This window comes from Alnus glutinosa, chromosome 10 (genome assembly GCF_958979055.1).
Source record: "Alnus glutinosa chromosome 10, dhAlnGlut1.1, whole genome shotgun sequence".
Taxonomy (NCBI): Eukaryota; Viridiplantae; Streptophyta; class Magnoliopsida; order Fagales; family Betulaceae; genus Alnus; species Alnus glutinosa.
Genome location: NC_084895.1, coordinates 9,926,333 through 9,951,763, shown reverse-complemented (window position 1 = coordinate 9,951,763; position 25,431 = coordinate 9,926,333). Strand labels below are relative to the sequence as shown.

General features: G+C 34.2%; 1 protein-coding gene across 1 annotated transcript; it reads left to right on the top strand.

Annotated features, from left to right (window-relative positions):
* Nucleotides 1-202: 202 nt before the first annotated feature.
* Nucleotides 203-23,866, top strand: LOC133880207 (uncharacterized). The gene is made up of 9 exons (XM_062319108.1): nucleotides 203-328; nucleotides 2,928-3,223; nucleotides 3,316-3,876; nucleotides 8,173-8,667; nucleotides 8,755-8,907; nucleotides 18,898-18,996; nucleotides 20,403-20,450; nucleotides 20,602-21,035; nucleotides 23,227-23,866. The coding sequence occupies exons 2-9, from the start codon at nucleotides 2,935-2,937 to the stop codon at nucleotides 23,836-23,838; spliced, it is 2,691 nt and encodes an 896-aa protein (XP_062175092.1). The 5' UTR covers nucleotides 203-328; nucleotides 2,928-2,934; the 3' UTR covers nucleotides 23,839-23,866.
* Nucleotides 23,867-25,431: the final 1,565 nt, after the last annotated feature.

Sequence of the window (25,431 nt, the reverse complement as noted above, 5' to 3'; positions counted from 1 at the left end):
AAAAATACTCCATAATAATTTCTCTTCAATGAAAAGCAACAAGTTAAAAGAATAAAAAGTAAAAGTAAAAGAGGAAATGTTGAAAATTAAAGAAAAGGAAAAGGATAGGCGGACAATGATGAACAGCAAAAAGACAAAAGAACGACGGAATAAAGAGAAAATGATGATTGTAGTAGTAACAGCAACTTACGCTTAATATAATGACGAATTAGTAATTCTCTTAATTCTGAGCTCTTACCCAGTCCTTTCTTCAGGTTCGTCTACACCGGTGAGCTTTAGGAGCCGAAAGCTCGCCGCGGTTTTGGAAGACGACAGCCCGTCTAGCACTGTAAGTAGTTATCTTATGTTTTGCGTTTGCATTTATTTATTTGCATCGATTCTCGCTGTGAGTGAGCTAGGGGAGAGCTGATGCATTCCCCTCCTTTTTATTTAAAAATCACAAAAAATAAGAAAGTATCCTTTAATGAAATTAGATGACACTTTATTTTAAAAAAACAAAAAATAAAAAGAGGGAATGGGGACGGGTTTTGGTCCCCACAAATCATTTTTCGAGCCAGAAACAGAGAAACGGGATATTTGGCGGTCTTACGCATGCATGATGTGACTTTTTATTATTATTATTTATTATTTAAAAAAATAGAAAATACAAAACTAGAATTCAACCCATTTACATAATTTTGTGATTTTTTTGTTTAAAAAAAAAAAAAAAAAAAAAAAAACTAATAGTTGTGTCATATGCTATGATTACATATCATATCTCATCTTAATAACATATCCTACTTAATGTTGTTTTTTCTATACGGGGTTGTCATGATCTTTGACTGAGCATAAATATAATAATTGAAATGCTTTATCTAATAAACTCTTACTTCCTAATTAATTATGCCAAATTTACAATTTCATCAAGCTTTGAGGTTCAATTACACCGTTAAAGAGTAAAATGACTATTACCAAATTACTTTTAAATTACAATTATACTCTTTTCTCTTTAATAAAAGACTGGGGAAAATAAATGGGTAGTTTAGGAATTTTTTCACCTATTTGTTAGGATTTAAGGTTTTAAACAGTATCATAGTGATTTTAGGACTGATAAGAGAGTGGAGTATTATTTTTCTTTTTCTTTTTATTTTTATTTTTTATTTTTTGGTGCAAGCTTCATGCTATTTAGTTAAAGACCCACTTATGCATCAAGGATTTTTTTTGGGTTGTTCTACTTTAACGCTATGATGATTGTGTTCATATCACCCTCTCTTGCAAAGTGGATTCCACCTTGTGAAACCAATGGTACAAAAACAAAAAACCAACTTCTTATTATTTTTACTTTTCGAGGAAGCAGTATACATTATTTTCAATTCCACACCATAAAGCAAAGCACTACAGGATTGAGTGAGGTGAGACATAGGGCTGTTTGGGAAACTCTTTCCCTTACCCTCAATTTTCTCCTAAAAAGTCAAAATATATCAAAACATTTATTTTTTTTTTTAACTTTTTATATTACATCAATTACCTTTTATTATTATTATTATTATTATTATTATTTTAAAAAAACTTTACACGACAAAACAAAATTAAACTTTTCTCTTTTCCTTACAAAAAATTCAAAACCTCTTTATACTTGTATCACGTCAATCACTTTTTATTACTTAAAAAAACAAAACCACCCAAAAACCTTAACCATAGGCACTTTCTCTTTTTTGCGGTTATCATCTCCCACGACCATACTAGAATGCACAAAGCTAGCTAACTTTCAACTTGCAAAATCCTTCAGACAAAAATTTCATACAATCTGATCTAATACAAACCAATTTCTAATATTGACATGTGTCATTTAAATATGAGAATCACATATTGTTTTAATTGTATGTGATTCTCACATACGTTTTTAATAACTTACAGGACACATGTCACTTTAGTGGCTGATTGTATAAATTTCCTACAACCTAGTTTGTAGAAAATTTGTGTTCAAATCGTTCCGCTCAATTATTTTGACCCAAGCCTACCTTTATTTATGGGATAAATATACTTTGCCCCCCCCCCCTTTAATTAACTATCATTTTTTATTTATTCCCATGAATTGCATATGTGATACTTAGATACATCAAACTATCATTTTTTTTTTTAATTTTTTTTTTTTACAATCAAGCCACTCTGTTAGGGTTGACAGTTAGAGTTGAAGGAAGAATAATATTTGAACCAAATTCTTCCAAAATTATCCTCGTTTTGACCGTTGAAAAAACCAAATTTACTTCTTATATTTTTAATCAATAAAGAATGCCTTAAATAAAAAAAAAAAAAAAGAAAAAGAAAAAAAAGAGGTGAAAACAGGGGGTGGTTGAGAGTCTGAGACACTATAGGGGTTGCTCGCTGGCCACCCATTCGGCCACCCAAAATCAAGCTTCCTTTTTATTTTAATTTTTTAATATTTTATTACTATTTCATTATTTTTGTTTTAATTTGTTTCTTTAATTTTTTTATTTTTAATGAAATGAGGGGTATCATAGGAATATGGACAAAAAAGTGATCACGTGTGTAGCATGTGACTACTTTTCCATCCAAACAGATAGCACCCTTTAACAGAGTGTATTAAATGCAACAAATTAGTAGTTTGATGTATTTAAGTGTTACAGTTATCGGATAGTGAGACTTTTTAAAAAAAGAAATGTTAGTCAATTAAGGGACAAAAGTATATTTAATCCTTTATTTATTATAGGGAGATAGTGTTTTTCTAGCAAGGATAATAACCTAAATAGCAAAGCATACTATCAATAAATAACCAACTGGTGCAAATTTAATTAAATAACAGAAAGTCAAGTACTAAACGTCAGTTGATGGTATGCAAGAAGATTAGGAAAGTCCGTCAAGGAATTCATTTATTACTTTTATTGTCTTTAATTTATGCTCCTAACCCTATTTGGATATACTCACAGATTAAACATGGAGATAAAGGGTGGCTTGAGTGCAGCTGCTTTTCAAGTTCTTGACCAAGATAATTACGTGGCTTGGAGTGTTCAAGTAAAAACCTATTTGATGGCTCGTGATCTCTGGGATATAGTTGAAGCAACCACTAAACCTCCTAAGCAAGAAGATGATAAAGCAGCTTTCAAGGCTTGGAGTGAGAAGAATTCCACGGCTTTACATGTGCTCAAGGTTTCATGTGGGCAGTACGCATTGGCTATGATTATGGATATTAATTCTGCTAAAATTGCATGGAATACTTTGGCAGGTCTTTCTCTATTTCTCTCGATCTCTCTCTCTCTTTCTCCAAATTTGATAAATGCACATACATGATCAAACAAAGGTTGCTTTTGAGTGCAGTTGTTCTTCAAGTTCTTGAGAAACATAATTATGTGGATTGGAGTGTTCGGGTAAAAATATATTTGATGGCCCATGGTCTTTGGGAAATAATTGATCAAGTAACCACTGAACCTCCAAGGCAAGAAGATGATGAATATGCTTTTAAGACTTGGAGTAAGAAGAATTCCACGGCTTTACATATAATCCAAATTTCATGTGGACCAAACACATTTTCTGAGATTTTTCATATTAGTTCCGCTAAAATCGCTTGGGATACATTGGCAAAAAAGTTTCTTCGAGTTCTTGAGGAAGATAATTATACAGATTGGAATGTTCAAATAAAAACCTATTTGATGGCCCATGATCTTTGGGAGATAATTGAAGCAACCACCGAACCTCCAAGGCAAGAAGATGATGAAGCTGCTTATAAGGCTTGGAGTAAGAAGAATTCCACGGCCTTACATGTAATCCAAATTTCATGCAGACCGGACATAGTTTTTGAGATTACCCAGATTAGTTCGGCAAAAACCGCTTGGGATATGTTGGCAGAAAAGTATGTCGTGTCTACAGGTGCTTACTCAGGTCCCTCCCTCTCTCTCTCACTCAACCGTACAAATGCTCAAAATAGTCGGCATGTTTTCTTGTAATTTCAATTCTGTCATCAAATTTTCAATTATGATAATTAAAATTTTAAATTTTACCTTAGTTTTAAAAATGTCCATTCGTCAACTTATTTTTGAATTAATTGGCATAGTGTCATGTCAAAGCATTCCTAGTTGCCTCACCAAATTTTTCTAACCAAAATAGCCAAAAATTATTTTTCTCTATTCTGGTGAGCCACTTTTTTAAAGCACCTCTAGCAGCCTCACTATTTTAACTATTCACTATCACTATTCCATTTAAATAATACTTTTTCAGTTTTCTTTATTCTTTCTCTATTTAATCTTTTTTAAATGTTTGTCTTTTCCTAACGTTCATATTTTTGAATATTTGTATTATTCTAACGGTTATATTTTTAAAAATTATCTTTTCCTAATTGGTCATATTTATGAATATTTATCGTATCTTAATGGTCATATTTTTGAAAATTTATCTTTTCCTAACGGTCATATTTTTGAAAATTTGTTAAAATTCCACAACTCTGAATGGAGGGACTACTATTTTAGAAGTAGGAGTTGGGAGAAGAAAATGGGAGAAAGAAAAGAAAAAAGTGGTGTTGTGCTGATTTGTGTGAAAAGAGAGAGAGAGAGAGAGAGAGAAATGACAACTTTTATAATTTTTTAATGATTTGGTGAGTGAACAGTACTCATCAAAATTGGTGAGTACTGTTCTCACTCACCAATTTTTTTTTTTTTTGTTAAATTGGTGACATTGCTGGGAGTGGTTTTTATGCGTTTTTATCAGATTGCCTTACCAAAAAGCTAAAAAACTATTTTGGTGAGGCTACTAGGAATACTCTCAAATAAGTAAATTGATGAAACTTAGTTAAATAAAAAATATAATTAAAAAAAAAAAATAGTGGTGGCTATGAGCTAGTCCCCCCCCCCCCCCCCCCCCCCCCTCTCACATAAATTTAAAAAGTATAAATATCTTATTAAAGAAGGTCTTGTCAGCTAATGATAGTTCCTTTTATCTTTCAAAGTATGGTTTCACAAAGACTATTACTTATTCTTTTCCAGTTATGTTATTTAATCAAGTTTTTTTTTTTTTTTTTTTTTTTTTTTTTTTTTTTTTTTTCAAACGGGGGAGAGGGAAAATGAGTTATCTATTCTAGTTCAGTTGGTCAATTTTATTATTGTTGGATAATCATTAGTTCAATCAATTCTTATTAGTTTTATTGCAGGGTGTAGTAAACTATGTAACCAAAATTAGTCTTGTTAGAACAGTTTCGGGTACGGTGAAAACTGCGTGTTCTTCGATGCTCTTCATGCTCCCACGATCACTGCAAAACAACTAAAACAAAGAAACCATTCCGGGAGTCTCGCTTTGATGTCTAAATTAGCTTTTGAGAGAAAAGTATGCTCAATGCATAAAATAACCAGTCTGTCATTTATATATGGGGTATGAGCTTATTTATAGGCAAAGATGTGGAGTCAAACCTGAATTAGGTTTTCTACTCACACTTAACCACGGAATTTGATGTGGCCTGTGATTCCTCTTCTCATTCAATTTGGAGTATGACTGTTAACTAGATTCTTCAAGGAGTCTTAATTGGACCCGGATTGTGATTCATACCCCCTCAATTCGGCTTGGAGTAGGGTTCTGATCCCGATTTTAATTGGGATTTATTCCCAACAGTTATACCCCCCCCCCCCCCCCCCCCAAAAAAAAAAAAAAAAAAAAAAATCTCTTATCGGAGACATTTTCGGATAATGGGAATATCGACCTACCCCTCTGCCTTCGGATTCTGGTGGTGATGCTCCTTAGTAAATTTTGTTGAGAATATCCTTTGGAATGTGTGATACATTTGTAGTTTTTGAAAACCTGAAACTTACAAACCCGAGGGTTAAATCCGACCCCCCATGCCTTCTCGTTTTTTCTTAGAGTTTTCTCCCTATAACTTAAAAAATCAAGGGTTATTGGAAAGTGACGGTTACTTGAAAATTGAGGGTTGTCTCCCTTCCTTGTTCTCTCTGGAGGGTTGTCTTCCTATAACCTCAAACGAGAGTTGTCTCCCTCCCTTGTTTTCTCTGCAGGGTTTTCTTCTTGAATTTTCCTTAGGGTTTCTCCCATCCTTGTTTTTTAGCAGGATTGTCTCTCTAGATTTTCCTTAGGGTTTTCATCCTATCTTAAGGGTAGTTCCATGCCTTCTTGTTTTTTTTTTTTTTTTTTTTTTTTTTTTTTTTTTTTTTTTTTTTTTTCTTTCCTTAGGGTTTTCTCCCTATCTCCGGTTATGACCCATTCCTCCTAAGAACCAAGGGTCATCTCCCTTCATCTGTGGTTGGCTCCATGTCTTCTGGTTTTTGATAGGGTTTTCTAATTGCCTTGTTTTCTCTACAGGGTTGTTTCCTTAGATTTGCCTTAGGCTTTTCTCCCTTTCTTATTTTCTCTGCAGGGTTATCTCCTTGGATTTGTCGTAGGCTTTTCTCCCATCCTTGTTTTCTCTGCAAGGTTGTCTCCCAGAATTTGCCTTAGGGTTTTCTCCGATTCTTGTTTTCTCTGCAGGGTTGTCTTCCTAGATTTGCCTTAGGGTTTTCTCTCATCCTTATTTTCTTTGATGGGTTCTCTCCCTAGATTTACTTTAGAGTTTTCTCCCTATTTTCGGGCTGATTTCCTTGCCTCATGGTTTTTTCCTCTGGTTTTCTCCCTAGCTCCTTCTTGCAAAAGAATCGACGTGAACGGGTTCTTAGTCTCCTTACTCCCAAAATATGGCGAACCTTTTGTTTGATCTTGGCTATAACCTCATGTTACCTCAATTCTCTATCCTGCAGACTCCTACTTCTTCAGTCCTCTCTTCTCTCTATATGCTCCCGGGGATCATTCTCCTAATCCCTCTCATCTTCTTGCTATAACCTCATGTTGCCTCAGTTCTCTATGTTGTAGACTCCTGCTTCTTCAGTCCTCTCTTCTCTCTATATGCTCCCGGGGATCATTCTCCTAATCCCTCTCAACGACAATTCTGTACAAATCTCCTCCATCTTCTTGTCGGTCTCCACGATGGTTGTCCTTTCCGTTCCTTTGTTCCTGGTGATTATCCTCTCGGAAATTGTCTTCTTGGTGATCGTCCACTCGACGATCCTCCTCCCGAGGATCTTGGCCGTTGGCATGTATGTTGCGCTCTTCTTCTGCATGCTCATCTCAGTTCACCTAGAGATGGGATTGTCTTGGAATTTTGAGCAACAACTCCACATTCTGTCGTGTTAGGGCTTCAATCTGAGCTTCCAATGCTATTATGCGTTCCTGATCTACACTGCCCGGGAGAGGGAACGGTGGACGCTGTCGATTGTTTTGATCTTCCGGGTTGGATTAGGCTAAATGACTGGCTCTGGCTTCTATCTTCTCAATTAGTTGACTCAGCTGCGAGAATGTGTCCTCTTTGCCATAACAATTTTTTTTTTTTATTTTTTTTATGAGAAACAAATAATCATTCACATAGACAGGGCCAAACTGTTAGAACAATTTTCAGTACTGTGTGAAAGTACTGCACATTCTTCGGTGCTCTTCACGTTCCAACGATCATTGCAAATAACTAAAACTCAGAGACTCTTCCGGAAGTCTCGCTCCGATGCCTAAATTAGCTCTTGAGAGAAAAGTATGCTTAATGCATAAAATAATCAGTCTGTCGTTTATACCTATAGTATAAGCCTATTTATAGGCAAAGAAGTGAAGTCAAACTTGAACTAGGATTTCTACTCTCATTTAACCTTGGAGTTTGATTTGGTTTGAGATTATATCTCCATTGAATTGGGAGTAGGACCATTGGCCAGATTCTTCAAAAAGTTCTAATTGGACTCAGATTGTGGCTCATACAATTCGACTTGGAGTAAGGTTCTAATCCCGATTTTGAGTGGGATTTATTCCCAACAAGTTTGTACATGATTTTTCAATTTAACCATCATTTACTGTGATATAATAGTTATGTAAAAAATCCAGTACATTGTTGATGGTGCGCGCGCGCGCGCACACACTAAAACACACGCGAGAGGGTGATATGAATTAATTTAATAAAATTTTGCTTTTTAATAAGATTTTTCCTTCCAAGTTTCTTATGTTATAAAGAAGTTTTAGGCAGGTGATACGCTTTTGGTCGGTACTAATTCTACCGTCCTTTACATATTGAGTCAATATATTATGAAATTTAAAATCCAAAGAAAAGAACATCCCATATATAGTAGCCATGTTGATGTTAGAGTGCCCTCAAAAAACTTTAATATGCAGGCAGCGGCGAAAATGGGAACGTTGACTATGTTCAGTATGAGGCCTTAAGACAGGCTCTGAAAAGTGGTGATTGGAATGCTGCAGAGGAGTTCCTTAAGTGCCAGCCCGATGCAAAGAGTGCAAAAATCACGTTTTCAGGCGAGACGGCTCTTCACCTTGCTGTTAAATCTGGGCATGAGCGTATAGTGGAGAAGTTAGTGGATGTAATGTCGGTGGAAGACTTGGCAATACCAAATAATAATGGCAACATAGCTCTGGCTTATGTAGTTAGTGCGGGAAACTACAGGATGACTACATGCATGCTTGGAAAGAACAACAACTTGGTCAGCATTAAAGATGAGAATTTAGATATTCCAGCTAGTAAGGCTATTTACAGTGGGTATACAGAGTTGGCTCGATATCTCTATTCTCTTACTCCACTGGAACATCTAACACAAGAAAATGCCGTCGACGGCGCTACACTTTGTACCGGGGCTATATATAACCGAAGTTTAGGTAAGAACCAACTCTTCGCCTAATTAAGTCTAACAATCCATCGGTCGTTATTTCTGATGATTTGAAATTGTCTTTTTGATCCAACAGATATTGCTTTGGATTTAATTCGGAAGCGTCCACAATTGGCTCTTACTCAAGACATAACGGGTCAGTCCCCTTTGTACGCTTTGGCCAATACGCCTAATGCATTCCCGAGTGGAGATGGGCTTGTGTTTTGGAAACGATGGATCTACAAATACTGTAAGTACCAATCTCTTTTTTCTTCTCTTATTGCTTCTCATTAATATTTTTCGGGTCGTGCAAACAGCTGGCTAGGTTGGATATAATTTCTATACATAAAGATTAAATATAACATTATCCAATAATGGCATGGATTTGCCGTGCGCATCAGATCGTCTGCTACGTATACCTAATCCTTTAGCAAGTGACTCCTATCAATTGTAATATGAACATACATGCGTTAAGAAAGAAAAAACTACATAAATCAAATTAACTCACCACTATGAATTCATATATTCTAATAATTGTTAGAAATATTCAACATATTTGCTTAAACTAACATGCGCAGCGGAAAATGAATAAGACATGATTTAGGCTTACCTCTAGCCATATTTGCTCAAGCGTCTCCACGATCCATCTGAAGAACAAGAAAGATTATTTGAGGGATCTTCTAACCTATGCCTATGACTGTATTGCCGTACTGATGGTGTACACAGGCTGTTTATTTATAGGCTAGGTCAGGGACCCTCAAATATGGTAAGTACCGTATTGTTCCTCCCATCAAGGAAACAATATTATTAATTGATTTTAAATCAATTAATCGATTCCATTACGGTAATTTAATTAATTAAATTACCTAACCGTAATACCGTATATACTATTCATTTATTAAATTATTAATAAATGCTTCCTTATGTGGCATATAGGCCATATATGGAGATAAAATCTTACATTCTCCCACTTGGCCTTTATGACACATGACTTTATGGTATTAGGTTCCTTAGTTTGGCCAATCACTTCTGGAATCCTCCCATTCAGATAAGAAATGTTTCACACGAATCATGGCGGTAAAACCATTATAAAATTAGGTCGTCCCTTCCATGTATCACGATGTAATACACTCCTTACATGAGTACCTTATGGATAATCAAGCTTTATGAATGAACTTCCTATAAGTCATTCGGGTCCAACTTTATTTATCCTCATGGATAAAATAACAAATGTGCACAAAAAATCTTTATTATAATAACTTTATGTCTATAGACCAAAAAGAGACAAACCAAGCGAAAATGAATTAATGAGTCTCATATATTCCGCATGACTTTATTCTTTCTTTACCGGTAAACTTTAAGTCATGGGATCCGCAATCATTAATTCAGTACTTATATGCTCAATAGACCCTTTATGTCTCTTAATGTTATCTCTCGTACTGAGATACTTAATGTCGATTTACTTCTGCTTCTACTCTTTATTCTTATAAAAGAAGATTATAGTAGAATTACCGCAGAGTATCTTTATGGTCTAACTGTAAAATCAACAAGATTGAAACTTTCAACAAATGTCTCAACCATCATGCCTGTGTACTAAATTCATAACACGCTAGACTTTTAGCTTTCTTGGTAGACGTAGCAACTATAGTCTGCATACTGCATCTCTAGGATATATCCTTCAATAAAAAGATATATACCCTAAAGTAGACTTTCTACTATCTACACAATCAGCAAAACTCAAATCTGAACAACTAACCACCTTCAAATGGAAAGTGTATCCTTAGGTTAAGTTGTACTTCTTGGTTCCTTGCATATACTGCAAGACTTTATTTGCAGCACTTTATTGACTCAATATACTTATTGTCAGTCATATGGTTATGTATAATGCAGACACTTAAAACTTTTCATCTGCCCTTATTCCAATACCTTTTGGGACATTAATCTGTATTTAATTAGTCCCTCTTAATTGCTACTGAAGGTGCAAATCCTTCATTCTAAATTTTCCCAAAACTTTTTCAATGTAGGCCTTCCGAGACAATGTTAATATTCTTTATGTCTCTGCGAATCTCTATGTCAAAAGACATAAGAGGTTTCACCCAAATCCTTCATTTCAAAGTTTTGTGAACTTTATGTAGCAAACCTAAATCACTACTTGCAAATATAGGACTAGAAAGATTACTGTACTCCCACTGACCTTAAGGTATATATACTAATCAACAAGGTTTTCTATAAACAATAACCTTGTAAAAAGTATTTTACCATTGAGAGATCTATCACAGCCCATAAATAGAATTCTTTAATTTGCAAGCTTTCTGACTGTTATTTATAAAATCTTTTGATTGTTTCATGTAAACCTCATCTTTAAGATCCTCATTCAGAAAAGTTGTTTTTGCATCCATTTGATGTAGCTCTAGATAAAAAATGAGCTACTAATGCTATGATTATCTTGATGAACCATTCTTAGACACTGGAGAGAATGTTTCACGATAATCGATGCCTTCCTTATGAGTAAAACCATTGGCTACGAGCTTAGCTCGACCCTTCAGCCATGGACTTAACTCTCACTTCATGGCAGTGAATCTCAATGTGGAGTTTTCTCCACTCATAGCATGTGAAAACAAATTTGGATCATCTTTATGTCCAATGTTAATATCAGACTCTGGGAGATATACAACATGATCACTAAGAATTGTTGATCTCCTTATTCTATAGGATTTTCTTAATTCTACTTCCTCTGCATTTTTGCAATGGGAGAATAGACTTTTGAACCTGTTCTGTATGAGTTGGTTGTTCCATAACTGATTGTGGCTCAGGATAATCAATCTGATTTTCCCTGAATACAATCAATCATCCTTTATGAGGAGGAGATTTAGCCAACTCTAGTGCTTCCTCAAATTCCAATTTGTGTGAATGAGCACTCCCACTAGGTTCCGCATCCTCTAGAAATTTTACAATCAACAACTCTAGGATTATATGAAGGATAATAAAACATTAAAACCCCTTAAAGTTTACTAGATAGCTTATAAAAGATCCGCTGGTTGTCATTGAATCTAATTTTCTAAGGCGAGGATTATAAATCCTCTCTTTAGCAAGGCAACTCCATATGTGTAAATAATTTAAACTAAGCTTCCATCTATTTCATACTTTAAAAGGTGTCTTAAGGACAACCTTAGATGGAATCCTGTTTAACATATACACAACGGTCTTCAAAGCTTTACTCTATAAGGGTAATAACAGATTAGTATTACTAATCATTTCCTTTTGTGTGTACCTACCTTAATACTCTATGCCTATATTAGATCTTCTGATCTTCATATTGTTTCTCTTCTTCTTCCTTATAAGTATTGAAAGCATTCAATACCTCAGCTTTAATATTTAGAAGATAGAGATACATAAACTTTATATGGTCATCACTAAAAGAGATAAAAAATAACTCTGACCATTTAGGCAATAAGTATGAAAAGGTTAACACCTTTCAATGTACATGATCTCAAGAATCTTAAAAATGCTCTCTTTGTCACCTCTAGTGGTCTTGTTGGTATGCTTTCCCTTATGCAGCCCACACAAGAACCAAAGTCAGTAAATTACCGACTTTTATTTACTGTATGGAGATATATTTCAATCTCCAAAGCCATAACCAGAGTATTTTAAATTCTCAAAGACTCTACTTTACGTCAACATCACTATGCAGAAATAAACAAATAATTTTGTTTCAAAAATTGGGACGTAGGTCAATTTTAAATAGATTTTAAATAAACCCCAACCAATATTCCACCAAAGATAAGAAAAACTTCAAGGTTAAAATAAAATTGAAATTTTTAACAAGCCAAACTAGAAAATAAATTTCCAAAAAATTATGGAATATAAATCATTTTTGAGGTCAAAATTATGACTGAATTTTAAAATTAACCTATAGATCCCAACAAGCTCAAATTATAAACACGTGTTATTTATTTTTAAAAAAGACTCTGCATTTGTGTTGACAACGTGGATTGTTAAACCATAATCAATCCACAACATATTTGAATGAGTCACTAAAAGAGATTCATGACATACTGGATATATGAGATTATCTTTATTTTAAGTCATTTCTTTTACTTCATGCAATCTTTCTTTATATCCCCTTAATTTTTCTTATTTCATGAGAAATAAGTATCTTGATTGCCATAATACTTTATTGGCACCTTATTCTCATGCTTTAAGTGTTGGACATGATTGCATTTATTGGTCCTTAATTTGACATGAATAATCATATGAACACTTTATAAATTCTCTCATATCCTTGAACACACATGGTTAGAAGTTTATTTACTAACCATTTATCCTTACGTGTGTTACAAGATAAAATTCTACACTTAGAAGAGAGAATTCAAAAATTGAAATAGACCAATAATGACCTAAAAATCTCAATCTTTAGGGACTTAAGCTAAACTACAATATCCTTCATTCTCATAATGGAATTAGAAACACTCAAATGAAAAGGCATATTAATCCTTTTCCAGTCAGAAAAATATTACCATAATGTTTTGGAATATAAAAGTACCAAAAGGTAGATTAACAGGAATAACTGCAATCACCAAGAATATTAAAATAAAAATACTGTAATGCTATGAAGTAACTTTATTTTAAATTGGCCAATGCCAATTTAAATAGCAAATAGTAAATTTCAACCTACCTGTGGGCAAAGGTTGCATCACGCATGAAATTTACTCTTTATTAATAAGACTAAAGCAAATTTAAATATTAATAAATAAAATTCTTCGTACCTTTGGGCAACCGAAAGAAATTTTACTTTTAATACTAAATTTGTTATCTTATTCTAATTAAGTCATAAAAATAAAAACTTCCCTTTGGGGATAAGTAATTAAATTTATGAATTAATTACAAGACGATGTCAACTTTATTTTAAATTAGCCAATGCCAATTTAAATAGTAAATTTCAACCTACCTTTGGGCAAAGGTTGCATCACGCATGAAATTTACTCTTTATTAATAAGACTAAAGCAAATTTAAATATTAAAAAATAAAATTCTTCGTACCTTTGGGCAACCGAAAGAAATTTTACTTTTAATACTAAATTTGTTATCTTATTCTAATTAAGTCACAAAAATAAAAACTTCCCTTTGGGGATAGATAATTAAATTTATGAATTAATTACAATACGATGTTAATTTTTCTATATGAAGTTCATGTGTATGATCCTTATGCAATTATTACAAAATTAGGATGCTTTGGCTCTCCCAAAATCATAATAATCACGTTGCAGTTTATGAACATCTAATAAAATTCTTTATGATGTTCTTATGTGTAATCCTGATGTAATTATCATTAAAAATCGGGATGCTGTGGCTCCCCAAAATCATAATGATAATTACGTGTGTGTAATCTTGATGCAATTGTCATTCAAAATTGGGATGCTGTGGCTCTCCCAAAATTATCATGATAATTGCTACTTCATTAACATCTAACAACTTTATAGATGCCCCCTTAATAGCCCAGGAATATAACAAACCAATACTTAAATGGGGTAAACAGCATTTTCCAAGGTGCAAGCAGATGAGCTCCCAGGAAAGTGAGGGGGGTCACACCGGACACACTTAAATCCCAAGACTTTCCTTGCCAAAACTTTCTCCGACATTGCATTCTTAGATATTACTGTAAACACACCAGTATTTATGGTATTGTTGATTATTCTTAGGTCTAGGCATCGAACAATTTATATATAACAATATAGATTAAAATATATTCCTCAATATATGTATTAAATAAACAATAATCTTAATACAGAACTATGCAAATCATAAAAGGAATAAAACCTTAATGTGAAAGCATAAACTAGGCTTAGCTCAATGGTTTGAATCTTGTAGCTCAATGGACTCAAAGGTCCTATGTTCAAATCTCTACCTAAGCCTTATTTTTCCTTATTTTCACAAAATCCGAATGGGCTACTGGGTCAACCTTAAAAAACGGGCGGAGTACTGCATTGGGCCGGTTCGATTTCGGATCAGTTCTCGGTACTGGGCTGGCCCAAAGGGCAGCCCACGTAATGGCCCTTTTTTTTTTTTTTTTTTTTTTTTTAGAACTGGATAAGGCCTATTCTGGATTGGGCTGACCCGAATGGGTCAACCCCACTTAACAACCGGGCGGGCCTGTGGGCCCATAACCCACACGACCCGGTTCACAACCCGAACCGGATTCCTAAATGGGCCGAACCCTTTTACACTTGAAACCCTAACCCGTTAACCCGAAAAAATGACCCGAAAGTGTAGAACCCTGCGCCGTGTCCTTCTTCCTCAATTTGGAACCCTAAATATCAACCCAGCCGCCACCCCTTCTGCCGCCGCCTTCTCTTTCTCCCCATGAACGCCGGCCGTCGCCCTTATCATTGCCACCTTATGCAGCGGCCACGAGGGGCCGCTGCTCAGCAGCCATGGCGACCCAGAGGGGTCGCCGATTGCCCAAGAACCAGGCGGCCCTTACGGGCCGCCAGTTCTTGTTACGGGGAAGAGGCCGCTTGCAGCGGCTTCTTCTACCCAGAACAACGCCGGCCCTTACGGGCCGGTCCCTTCGTTCCAGGAACCAGGCAACCCGTGAGGGCCGCCAGTTCCGATGAAGGGGAAGACCGCTAGAAGCGGCCTCTCCTTCGACAAACGACGCCGGCCACGACAGGCCGGCGCCTACTGTATGCCAGTGGCGTTCTTGCCGGTGGTAGAGGAGAGATCGGGCGGTGGTCTTTGTGCCGGGGCCTAGATCCTCCCTTATGCAGTGATAAATCACTGCTGGATCCTTCATGTTGGATTCTCAATGGGATTCACGACGAAGGCAGAAGGTCTCACAAGGGCACAACAGTAAATTTATATATTTTTTTCAAGTGTCGGGTCACTTTCCAGAATATATGAAAAGAACAAAAAATTGTTTTACTGCTATTCTCATAAACTTTTTAGGCAAACATTGGTTCACTTAGAACAAATAACATATTTAAAAAGATACCAATGTGCTTTTCAACCATACGTGAACAACAACTTATATTCACAAATATTATCGATTCAACATGAATTTAATGCTAAGCAAAATAGCATAGAGGTGGCTCTGATACCACATGTTAGAAATATTCAACATATTTGCTTAAACTAACATGCGCAGCGGAAAACGAATAAGACATGATTTAGGCTTACCTCTAGCCATATTTGCTCAAGCGTCTCCACGATCCATCTGAAGAACAAGAAAGATTATTTGAGGGATCTTCTAACCTATGCCTATGACTGTATTGCCGTACTGATGGTATACACAGGCTGTTTATTTATAGGCTAGGTCAGGGACCCTCAAATATGGTAAGTACCGTATTGTTCCTCCCATCAAGGAAACAATATTATTAATTAATTTTAAATCAATTAATCGATTCCATTACGGTAATTTAATTAATTAAATTACCTAACCGTAATACCGTATATACTATTCATTTATTAAATTATTAATAAATGCTTCCTTATGTGGCATATAGGCCATATATGGAGATAAAATCTTACAATAATTTCATATTTTCATACATACAAAAGAAAGTGATACCAAATCTAACACAACTCACATAAAAACATAATTATTTGTTAATATTACCCTTAACCTTAATTTCTAGTAAATAAAAAAATAAGTTGGTGCTTTTTAAATAACTGATTTGAAATGAGTGATTTTATACTATGCAAACTGTTTATATAAACTAATTTTAAATTGACGAGGCAGTCCTCAAGTATTTTAACATAATCTTGAAAGCATAAACAAATAAAAAAATTGTGCTCTTCACACGAGTAATGAGAGACATTTAGTGACGTGTCAGAGCTAGGGTCTGACACGTTAGTAATTGAGATTTAGTGATGTGTCATGCAAAGTTGGTACGTCACTAAATTATTATTATTATTTTTTAAATAAAATAAAAAATAAAATAAAATAAAATAACTAAAAGAAAAAGACAAAAGAAGACAAAATTCTTATCTCAACACAAATGCCACGTGAAGGCCAACAAAAGAAATAAAAATGGAGATTTTTAAAGGCCATCGAAAAGCAAGTCAACTTGGCGTAAGAACAAAAAGCTACGTACATAGGTGTGAAAGAAAGACCTGCTAATCCGAAAATGCACCAAGTGGGAAGAAAGAAATCGCATAAGCTATTCGTGGCTAAGGGGAAATTGTGAAGGAAGGACCAGCAGTTGCTAAGAAGAAAACAATAAAATGGGAGGCAAATGTTTTTTTTTTTCTCTTGGTACCAGGATTTTGCAAGTGAAAAAAACAGTGCAGTAAACGTAAAATATAGACGAAGAAGAGAGAACTTGTCGGGGTACCAGCGGGGTCTCACTACGATGCCTAAGTAAGTCTTTGTGACGAGTTATTTTTATTCTTATTTTTCAAAACGGATTATCATAGTGGCATGACAATTTTTCATGAACCAACACAACTCAAGCACATCACCTGTCATGTGCATTACATATCAGAAACTAAACACATTGCAGCGAAAACTAATATCATTAACTAACAATATTAATTACAACATCAGAGTCATTTGACTATCTATGTAATTAAAGCTTAACAATGTAATAATTACATAACAAAAGTATGGTTATACAAAAAATGTATCACATGCAACACATGGCCATATATATAAAATATTCACAAAAAGGACTATCCACAAGTCCGACACAAACGACCGATGCGATAAGCCTCAGTCGTAATATCACAAATATAAAGCCACAGGGCCTTCATGGACTTCCGTGGTACTAGCGGCCACAACATCAGCATTTACACAATTATGGTGGTCGTCACATTCGCATAGGTAGAATAATGAGTCCATGGTCTCAGTAGTATAAAACTCATTAAGTTTTCTAATGAGCCAACATTTCGTTTTTACCTTACGTTTACAATAATAGCTACTCCTAGTAAACCACTTCTCTTTTTATAACGTTTCCTAGCTGATAAGGTAAACATTGACATCTTATAACTAGATAAAATCGTTTATATACGTATAAATATCATGTGGCTCAGCTATATCAACATACAAGCTTTCTAAATCTTTGGAAAATACAAGCATATGAATACATCTAAGCAATAAACAAATGATATCATAATTCAGTTATACTCGTATACAAGCTTTTCAAATGTTCAAGAAATACAAGCACACGTGTACATATAAGAATAACATCACATATAAATCATCATATGCAATCTAGCTGTAACAATATATATATGTTATGTTCCATTCAAACTCATAGGCATATAGGTATGTCTAACATAAAATTCTACATCAATCATTCTATGCATTCCAGCGGTTACGATATATATATATATATGCTCTATTCCATTCAAACATATATACATATTAGTACATTTAGTCATGAAAATCATCATAAAACATGTCACACATCATCATCGATCATGTTATACATGCTTTTTATTCATTTTCATCACATCTTGGTGCTGAGAAGTACGCAAACCAATGGTCTTTCATTTCATAGTGCCAAAGGGTATATAGCCCAAGGGTCTTGTTTCATGGTGCTGAGGGGTACGTAGCCCAATAGTCTTTCATTTTATAGTGCCTAGGGGTATGCAACATAAGAGTCTTTAGTTTAGTGTTTTGTTTCATGTACATCCTTGTGCTTTCGTGACATATAATCATTATGTCCTTACTTTCACACACTTATGCATCAATTAACACCATGTACTTCTCATGTAATTTTCAAACATATCATGAAATTCATAAATCTTAAGACAATTCTCAATTTACATAAAATAGTTTAAAACTCATAAACCACAGATTGTCTACCTGCTATTTGCCACGTGGACAAAAAAAGGTTCTCCTAAAAGGGGGCTAGCATATATATCATGAATCCAACAAAGAAAAAGAAAGAAAGAAAAAAAGTAGAAAAGAAAAAAATATATATATAGCCTCCAACACTCCAAAATGTATTACTGTGCTTATTGTTAGAATATATGGAAAATATATTATATTAGATTTCTACACTTATCTTGTCATAGAAAAATATAAAGAGCATTTATTTAAGTGGGGTCCTAGTCGCATTTGCACCCATATATCTGATGCTACAACACAATATATAATAAAGCCAAATTTCTAAGGTATTAAAGAGTTATTTATTTTATCTTTTTTGTTGTTGAAAAGAAAATTGCTCATGTGAGATATGTAGCAATACTATTACCAAACTTCTTACCCGAGATTCATTGGCCTTTTGTGATGAAAGGTATATACGTTCAACCAGCTCATGCCACTGAGGAAATTCGTTTGAGCTTTGAAGACGTGGAAAATAGTCGAAGCGATCAAATAACAATCATTGGATCAGGTATGTTGTGGCCTACACTTTTTTTCCCTAAGGCTTGTAACAATTAGAATAATATTTTGGAGAACTTCGTAATTTCTCTTGTGATAATTACTTAAATGATAAAACCATGACTTGCGTTCATTAGAGAAAACATTAATAATAGTCAACTATCAAAAGTCACCGCTGATAAGCACATATAAGCGATGACTTTTGGGTTGCTGCTAATAATGTCACTACTAATGATGATATTTTTTGAAATGAGGGAGACCTTGGCAATTGGACATGGATGCTACATATAAGGGGTGAGACATTGTTTATATAATTATGAAGTGTGTTTGGAAGATTGTGTTAGCTAGGTACCATGGAAGAGGACGAAGTACCCATGAATTCTACAATAGAGAGGGTTTTTCTCTTAATTAAAAGTCAATATTTCATCACATAAACAAAGAGTTAGGAACGAATGGACAAGGATCCTCTTCATTTCAAGTAAAATAAAGAAAAGCTATTTCATGGTCAAAATTTTATTTTATTGCATCTAACGGTACACATGATGCTAATTAATCATTTAAAAATTTTTAATAATGTGAAACAATATTCACTGTATGGCGTCATATACACAATTAGATTTATGAAATAAGATCTTGACCCTAAAACGAGTCCTCTCCATCTCAAGTCTCTCCATTTCACTTGAAATTGAGATGATCCTATTCCGGAAGAAATGACATAGCTTCTTTAAATCATTACTCGAGGTTGAGTATGTATCAAGAAGGGGCATACTAGGCTTAAATGTCTTATAATTTTATTATGTGAATATTAAATTCTTGGATGGCTACATTGATGATTTATAAAACATATTAAAGAGTATAAATGCTCTGGTTAATTTGTGGGAATTCTTCAAGGCACACATTTTATGTAGAGAAATATATGCTTTATGTGCCGTTTAAGATTTGGGATGTTACATGGCGGGCTTATGCCATTATTTCCATTAACTGGACAGTTATTCCCCATGTACTATTCTATGTGAGAGAGGTTGCTTGAGTGACGGGACTGATGATAAATTATATCCCCAATAGTTAGAATAATTCTTATTAAGGTCCGTTTGGATTTGCAGTTTAAAAAAAAATAAAAAAAATAAAAATTGAGATTAAAAAAATAGCGATTTTAAAACGTTTGATTTGAAAATATAATTTTAAAAACCAATTAAGTGCTTGGTAAAATCACAGAAAATCACAATTTAACTATAAAAATAGTTTGTTTTTAAAAAACATACCCATTACTTGCAATTTGAAAACAATTTTTTTTTTTTAAAAAAAAAACAAAAACAAAAACCATGATATTTTTAAAACACATCATTTTGTTTATTAATTTTATTTTAGTCATAATTTTCTAATGTGTATGAGTGACCAGATTTCATTTTTATTTTGCAGTGCTAGCTCTATTGCGCCAGCTAGTTTCGAATCTCCTTAACTTCTCGGGTATAGTATGTCAATTCAATTAATGCCATACCTCACTTAATTAATAATTTGTGGAGCCTTTGTACTCTTTTTTTTTTTTTTTTTTTTTAAGAAAACAAAAATATTATAGTTTCATCTTGCTAAGTTGGAATTGTTTCGGTTGTTGATAAAGGAATCAAGGATTTATATGGATCGAAATTAGTCCATGCCACGTCCCATGAACTTCTGGTTAACATGTCCAAAGAAGTATCAATTTCAAATATAGAGGAAAGGAAGAAGGGTCAAGTTTTTGGTGCCATCTTCCGTTCTATCGAGAAAGGAAATTTTGATTTTATTTTTGGTATGGTCAAAGCAAATCCAGATCTTATGTGGACCCGTCGTTATGTAGATCAGAACAGATCCATATTTTTATTTGCTGTCCTACATCGTCAAGCAAAAATCTTTAGCCTTATATACCAGGTTGCTGCCAAGAAAGCTATGACAAATTGGGTTGATAACAATGGCAATACGATGTTACATATGGCAGGAATGACAGGAGCTTCAATTCAAATTAATCGAATCCCAGGGGCGGCTTTGCAGATGCAAAGAGAACTACAATGGTTTAAGGTCATCTCTCTCATTTAAAACATTTCTCATATATTTTCAATGATTAGTACCCTAAATTCCAAATTGGGTTTGATTTTTTTAAAATAAAATTTATGTTATTTTCAATATTCATAATGTTTGGGTAATTGTGATTCAAGAGATGAATTGAATTCCTGTTATATTGGTTAAAAGTTGGAGAAGCTAGCCTAGATCAGACAGATCTTTGGATGGTTTTGGTTGGAGGCTCAAGCATGCTTGATGTATGTTTGAGTGGTTGACTCCGGTTTTGTTGAGTGGGTCGAGTGAACTCAACAGTTGACACCTCCGGATTGATTCCGTACTTTGATGATGGGGAAGAGAGTAAGTAGGTTAATGGAAGTGTTATTTTGGTTCATCAGTAGTCTACAAGCAAGAGGGATTTCTAGAGCTTTTGGGATCATCAAACCAAGTACTAAAAATAGAGCTGGATTTGTCGAAGGAAAGATGACGAAATTCAAATTTTTGAGAAGACTATGATTACCTTTAGGTGAGACTTACGGACATAGTCTGTGAGAGTATCTAGGAAAACTGGATAGCCACATCGTGTGTTCCCCAATCATCAACAAAATAAATGTTGAAGAGGAACGATTTAGGGGTAAGATCCATTTTGATGGCAAGCTTATTAGGAAAGTTCTAAACATTTTGAAGGGTTGCTTAGACAAAATGTCTGGAGAGCGGCTTGAGAGTTTTTTTTTTTTTTTTTGAACAAATGGAATGTGCTAGTTCAATTGGGGCATATTAGGGATTACTATATCATTTAATGAGATATGTAAAGTACTCAAACTAAAATTCCTTCTACACGAATGTTAAGAGTATAGATGGTGAATAGGATTCTAGATGTTTTAGTGCTGACAACACAAAAAAACAAATAAAATAATAAATAATGTAAATAAAGTTCAATTTCTTGGGATAATGAGACTTAACCTTTTATAAGTTTAAGACCTTGGAGAACTGATGATTTAATTGATATTCATTCTATCTTGATAATTCACTTCTTTTTTTAATTTGTAATATTACGTATTGAGCTTTAATGTTAATATTTACACTTCCTACTTATAAAGTTAAATTATCTATCTTTATACTATTATCGTTGACCAATAAAGTATTACGCTTATATATATTCAATTAGGAAATAAATAGTTATTACTAGAAAAGAAAAGAAAAAAAAAATGAGTGTGGAATTGAATAGTTCTTCATATTCCTTAGTTTGGTGACAAAAGATATACCCTAATTGAAATTGAATCAAAATTACTAAAAAACCCCCCACATGATTGTTTTATTTTTTTCTAAAACTAAAAAAAAAAAAAAAAAAAAAAAAAGTTTAATTGTTTTGGGTGGACGGCCACCCACATAAGAACCTGGGGGTGGCTACAACACCCCTGTTGCCTTTAGGAGTGGTCGCGGCCACCTCAACGCTAGTCGAGGGTAGCCTAACACGAATCGGAGGTGCCTAGGCCACCTGCAAATTCACCGAGAATGCTCGCACCACCTCCAGAGTACCTCGGGGATTGTGTGACCACCCCCAAGTTCAACTGTGATTGGCCGGCCACCTCAATGGGTGGCTAGAAACCCACAACAAATCAATGTTTTATTTTATTTTTATTTTTTAAAGGGTTGAATGGTTAAAATAATATAAAATAAAAATAGTTTTTTTTTTTTTTTTCCAAAAAATATTGCTTATTTCTTAAAGAATAGCGATTCCTCTCATTTATGAGAAGAATGAGCATTCATCTTCCTAAGGGGAATAGGTCCCTACCAAATAAAAGAGTAGCTATTGCAAAGAAATAGTTATTCTAGGAGTCTATTCCCGCAAAACCAAACAGGCCCTAGATTCTTCCATTAAATACGACCGAAACTAAGTAAAATGTCCAATATACCTATCATTTCCTTAAAAATACAATTATGTGCTTTGACTAAAAACATTCACTAGCCATGGATTGAGACCCACGACCTGGCAATGGGTTTTGCTTCATAGTGTTTTTTTTTTTTTTTTTAATTTTTTATGTGATGTGGGGATATTAATTTTTTCGTCAGATTTAATGAAAATAAAACCTTTTTGCATCCATTTGTTACCCATCTCTGTATAAGACATAGGTGTAATTTTGACGAAGTATAATTTTTTTATTTGTTTTCAAATAACGTAGGACTTATAAGAGTTAAATCAACAATGCAGGAGGTGGAAAGTATTTCCGTTCCCAGGTGTAAGGAATATTTGAACAATGATGATTTGACTGCTAGGGAATTGTTTACGAAGAAGCACATAGACTTGAAGAAAGAAGGAGAAAAATGGATGAAGGGCACAGCAACTTCTTGTACAGTTGTAGGCGCTCTCATTGTTACTATTATGTTTGCTGTAGCCTTTACTATTCCAGGTGGTAGCAATCAAGATTCTGGCTTCCCTATCTTCTTAGATGAAAGATTGTTCATGCTCTTTATAATATCCGATGCCTTTTCGCTATTTTCCTCCACAACTTCAGTCGTGATGTTTTTGGGAATCCTAACATCACGCTATGCAGAAGATGATTTCCTTGAATCCTTACCAAGAAAGATGATCATAGGACTTTCCACTCTTTTCATTTCCATTGCAGCCATGATGATAGCCTTTTCTACTGCTCTTTTAATTATGCTACAGGGACAATATTCATGGATAATCATTCCTGTCATTTGTTTCGCTAGTGTACCTGTCGCCTTATTCATATTGATGCAATTTCCTCTTCTTGTTGACATGTTCAAGTCAACTTATGGACCAGGCACCTTTGATAAAAAGATGGAGAGATGGATATAACTTTACTCTTTTTGCTGTATAAGGTAAATGTTTTCTACTAAGAATTGGCATACTAGCCAAAACTAATGATTTTTTTTTTCTTGGACGGAGGACTGATCATAAATCTTCAGTTGGTTTATTTTGCCTATTTTGTGATTCATCTGATTGGCTTTAGACCAATTATCATTATATGTTTTTATTATTTATTTTTCTATTTTATATTGTTCCAAATATGATATCTTTGACACACGCATAGCAGCACAAGACTTGATTTAGGTACCACCGATTCATGGCAGGTACCCCATGCGGCTTGACTTAGAGGTACATTACAAAAAATTGAGTTTTTAGGGATTGCATTTAGTGATGTCTCAGAGGGTCTGACACGTCACTAAAGGTTAGTGACGTGGTGTTAGTGACGCTTTTTCAACGTCTCGAAACCGGAAGTCACTAAATTTTCTTTAATGACATGTCAAACACTGACATGTCACTAAATTTAGTGAAATGGCAAAAATGGCCCTCCTCTATTTGGTGACGTGTCAATTTGTAACATGTAACTAAAATTCTCATATTAAAAAAAAAAGATAATAATAAAAATTATTATAATTATTACTTTAGTGACATGTCAATTTGTGACACATCACTAAATTCCAATATTAAAAAATAAATTAAAAAAATATTATTATTACTTTAGTGACGTGTAAACCCATCTACCCAGAAAATTTACAACATAAAAACTTGTTCCACAACACCATAATTGGTCATCTTAAAAGGGAACTTCTAGAAAATCTTAACAATTTTAGAAATTAAAAGAAACAACCCACCAATTCTTCCTATAATCGGTCAAATATGAGTACCCATCAAGATTTCAAAATATATACCCATTCAGCTATAACAAAATCAACATACCAAATTAACCAAATCAACCAATTTCTATATATATATATATATATATATAAAATAAATAAATAAATAAAAAGAAGAAGAAAGAAGCTTCAACCAGATGGGTATTTCAGAATTATCAAGAGAAGCTCAAGATTAACTCCCCTTGCTTGATTTCCTTTGATGACCGAAAAAACGCCCTTTGGATTTGCTCTTCCATCTTCTTCAGTCTTTTTCTTCTTCTCTTCTTTTCTTGGTTGGATGATGCCAATCAACGGAGCATTGGGCATTTGGGAAGTAGCTTGAGATAGCTCTATGGTAGGGCCGGCAATTTTGACACGATACGACAACCTGACATGAACACGACAAGAAATTAGCGGGTTTGGGTCTACCTTGAACTGGTTTGGGTCATAAACGGGTCGACGAGTTTATGACCAGTTTATCTCAATTTGACGGGTCGGGTTGTGGGTCACCCGCGGGTGACCTGCCAGACACGATTACATTTTTTTTAATTATTATTATTATTATATATATATATTTTATAAAAAAAAAAAAGAAAAGAAAAAAAGGGAAATGGGATTAGATTTATTGTCCCACTCCTTTTCTCTGAATTGACGCCAATTCTAAAACTTTCTTAGTTTCTTTACGATCCCTAAAAGCCCCAACCCCATTTGACTTCCCTTCACTCCCTTTCACACTCGAATCCCTAAACCCTTTCCTCTGCTTTCCACTCTC

What these genes read in the sequence shown, in the direction of transcription:
- LOC133880207 (XM_062319108.1), top strand. Translation starts at nt 2,935, where the DNA reads ATGGAGATAAAGGGTGGCTTGAGTGCAGCTGCTTTTCAAGTTCTTGAC. An exon ending in TGCATGGAATACTTTGGCAG is followed by an intron (nt 3,224 to 3,315) that starts GTCTTTCTCTAT and finishes TTTTGAGTGCAG; the next exon opens with TTGTTCTTCAAGTTCTTGAG. An exon ending in AATAACAATCATTGGATCAG is followed by an intron (nt 18,997 to 20,402) that starts GTATGTTGTGGC and finishes TTTATTTTGCAG; the next exon opens with TGCTAGCTCTATTGCGCCAG.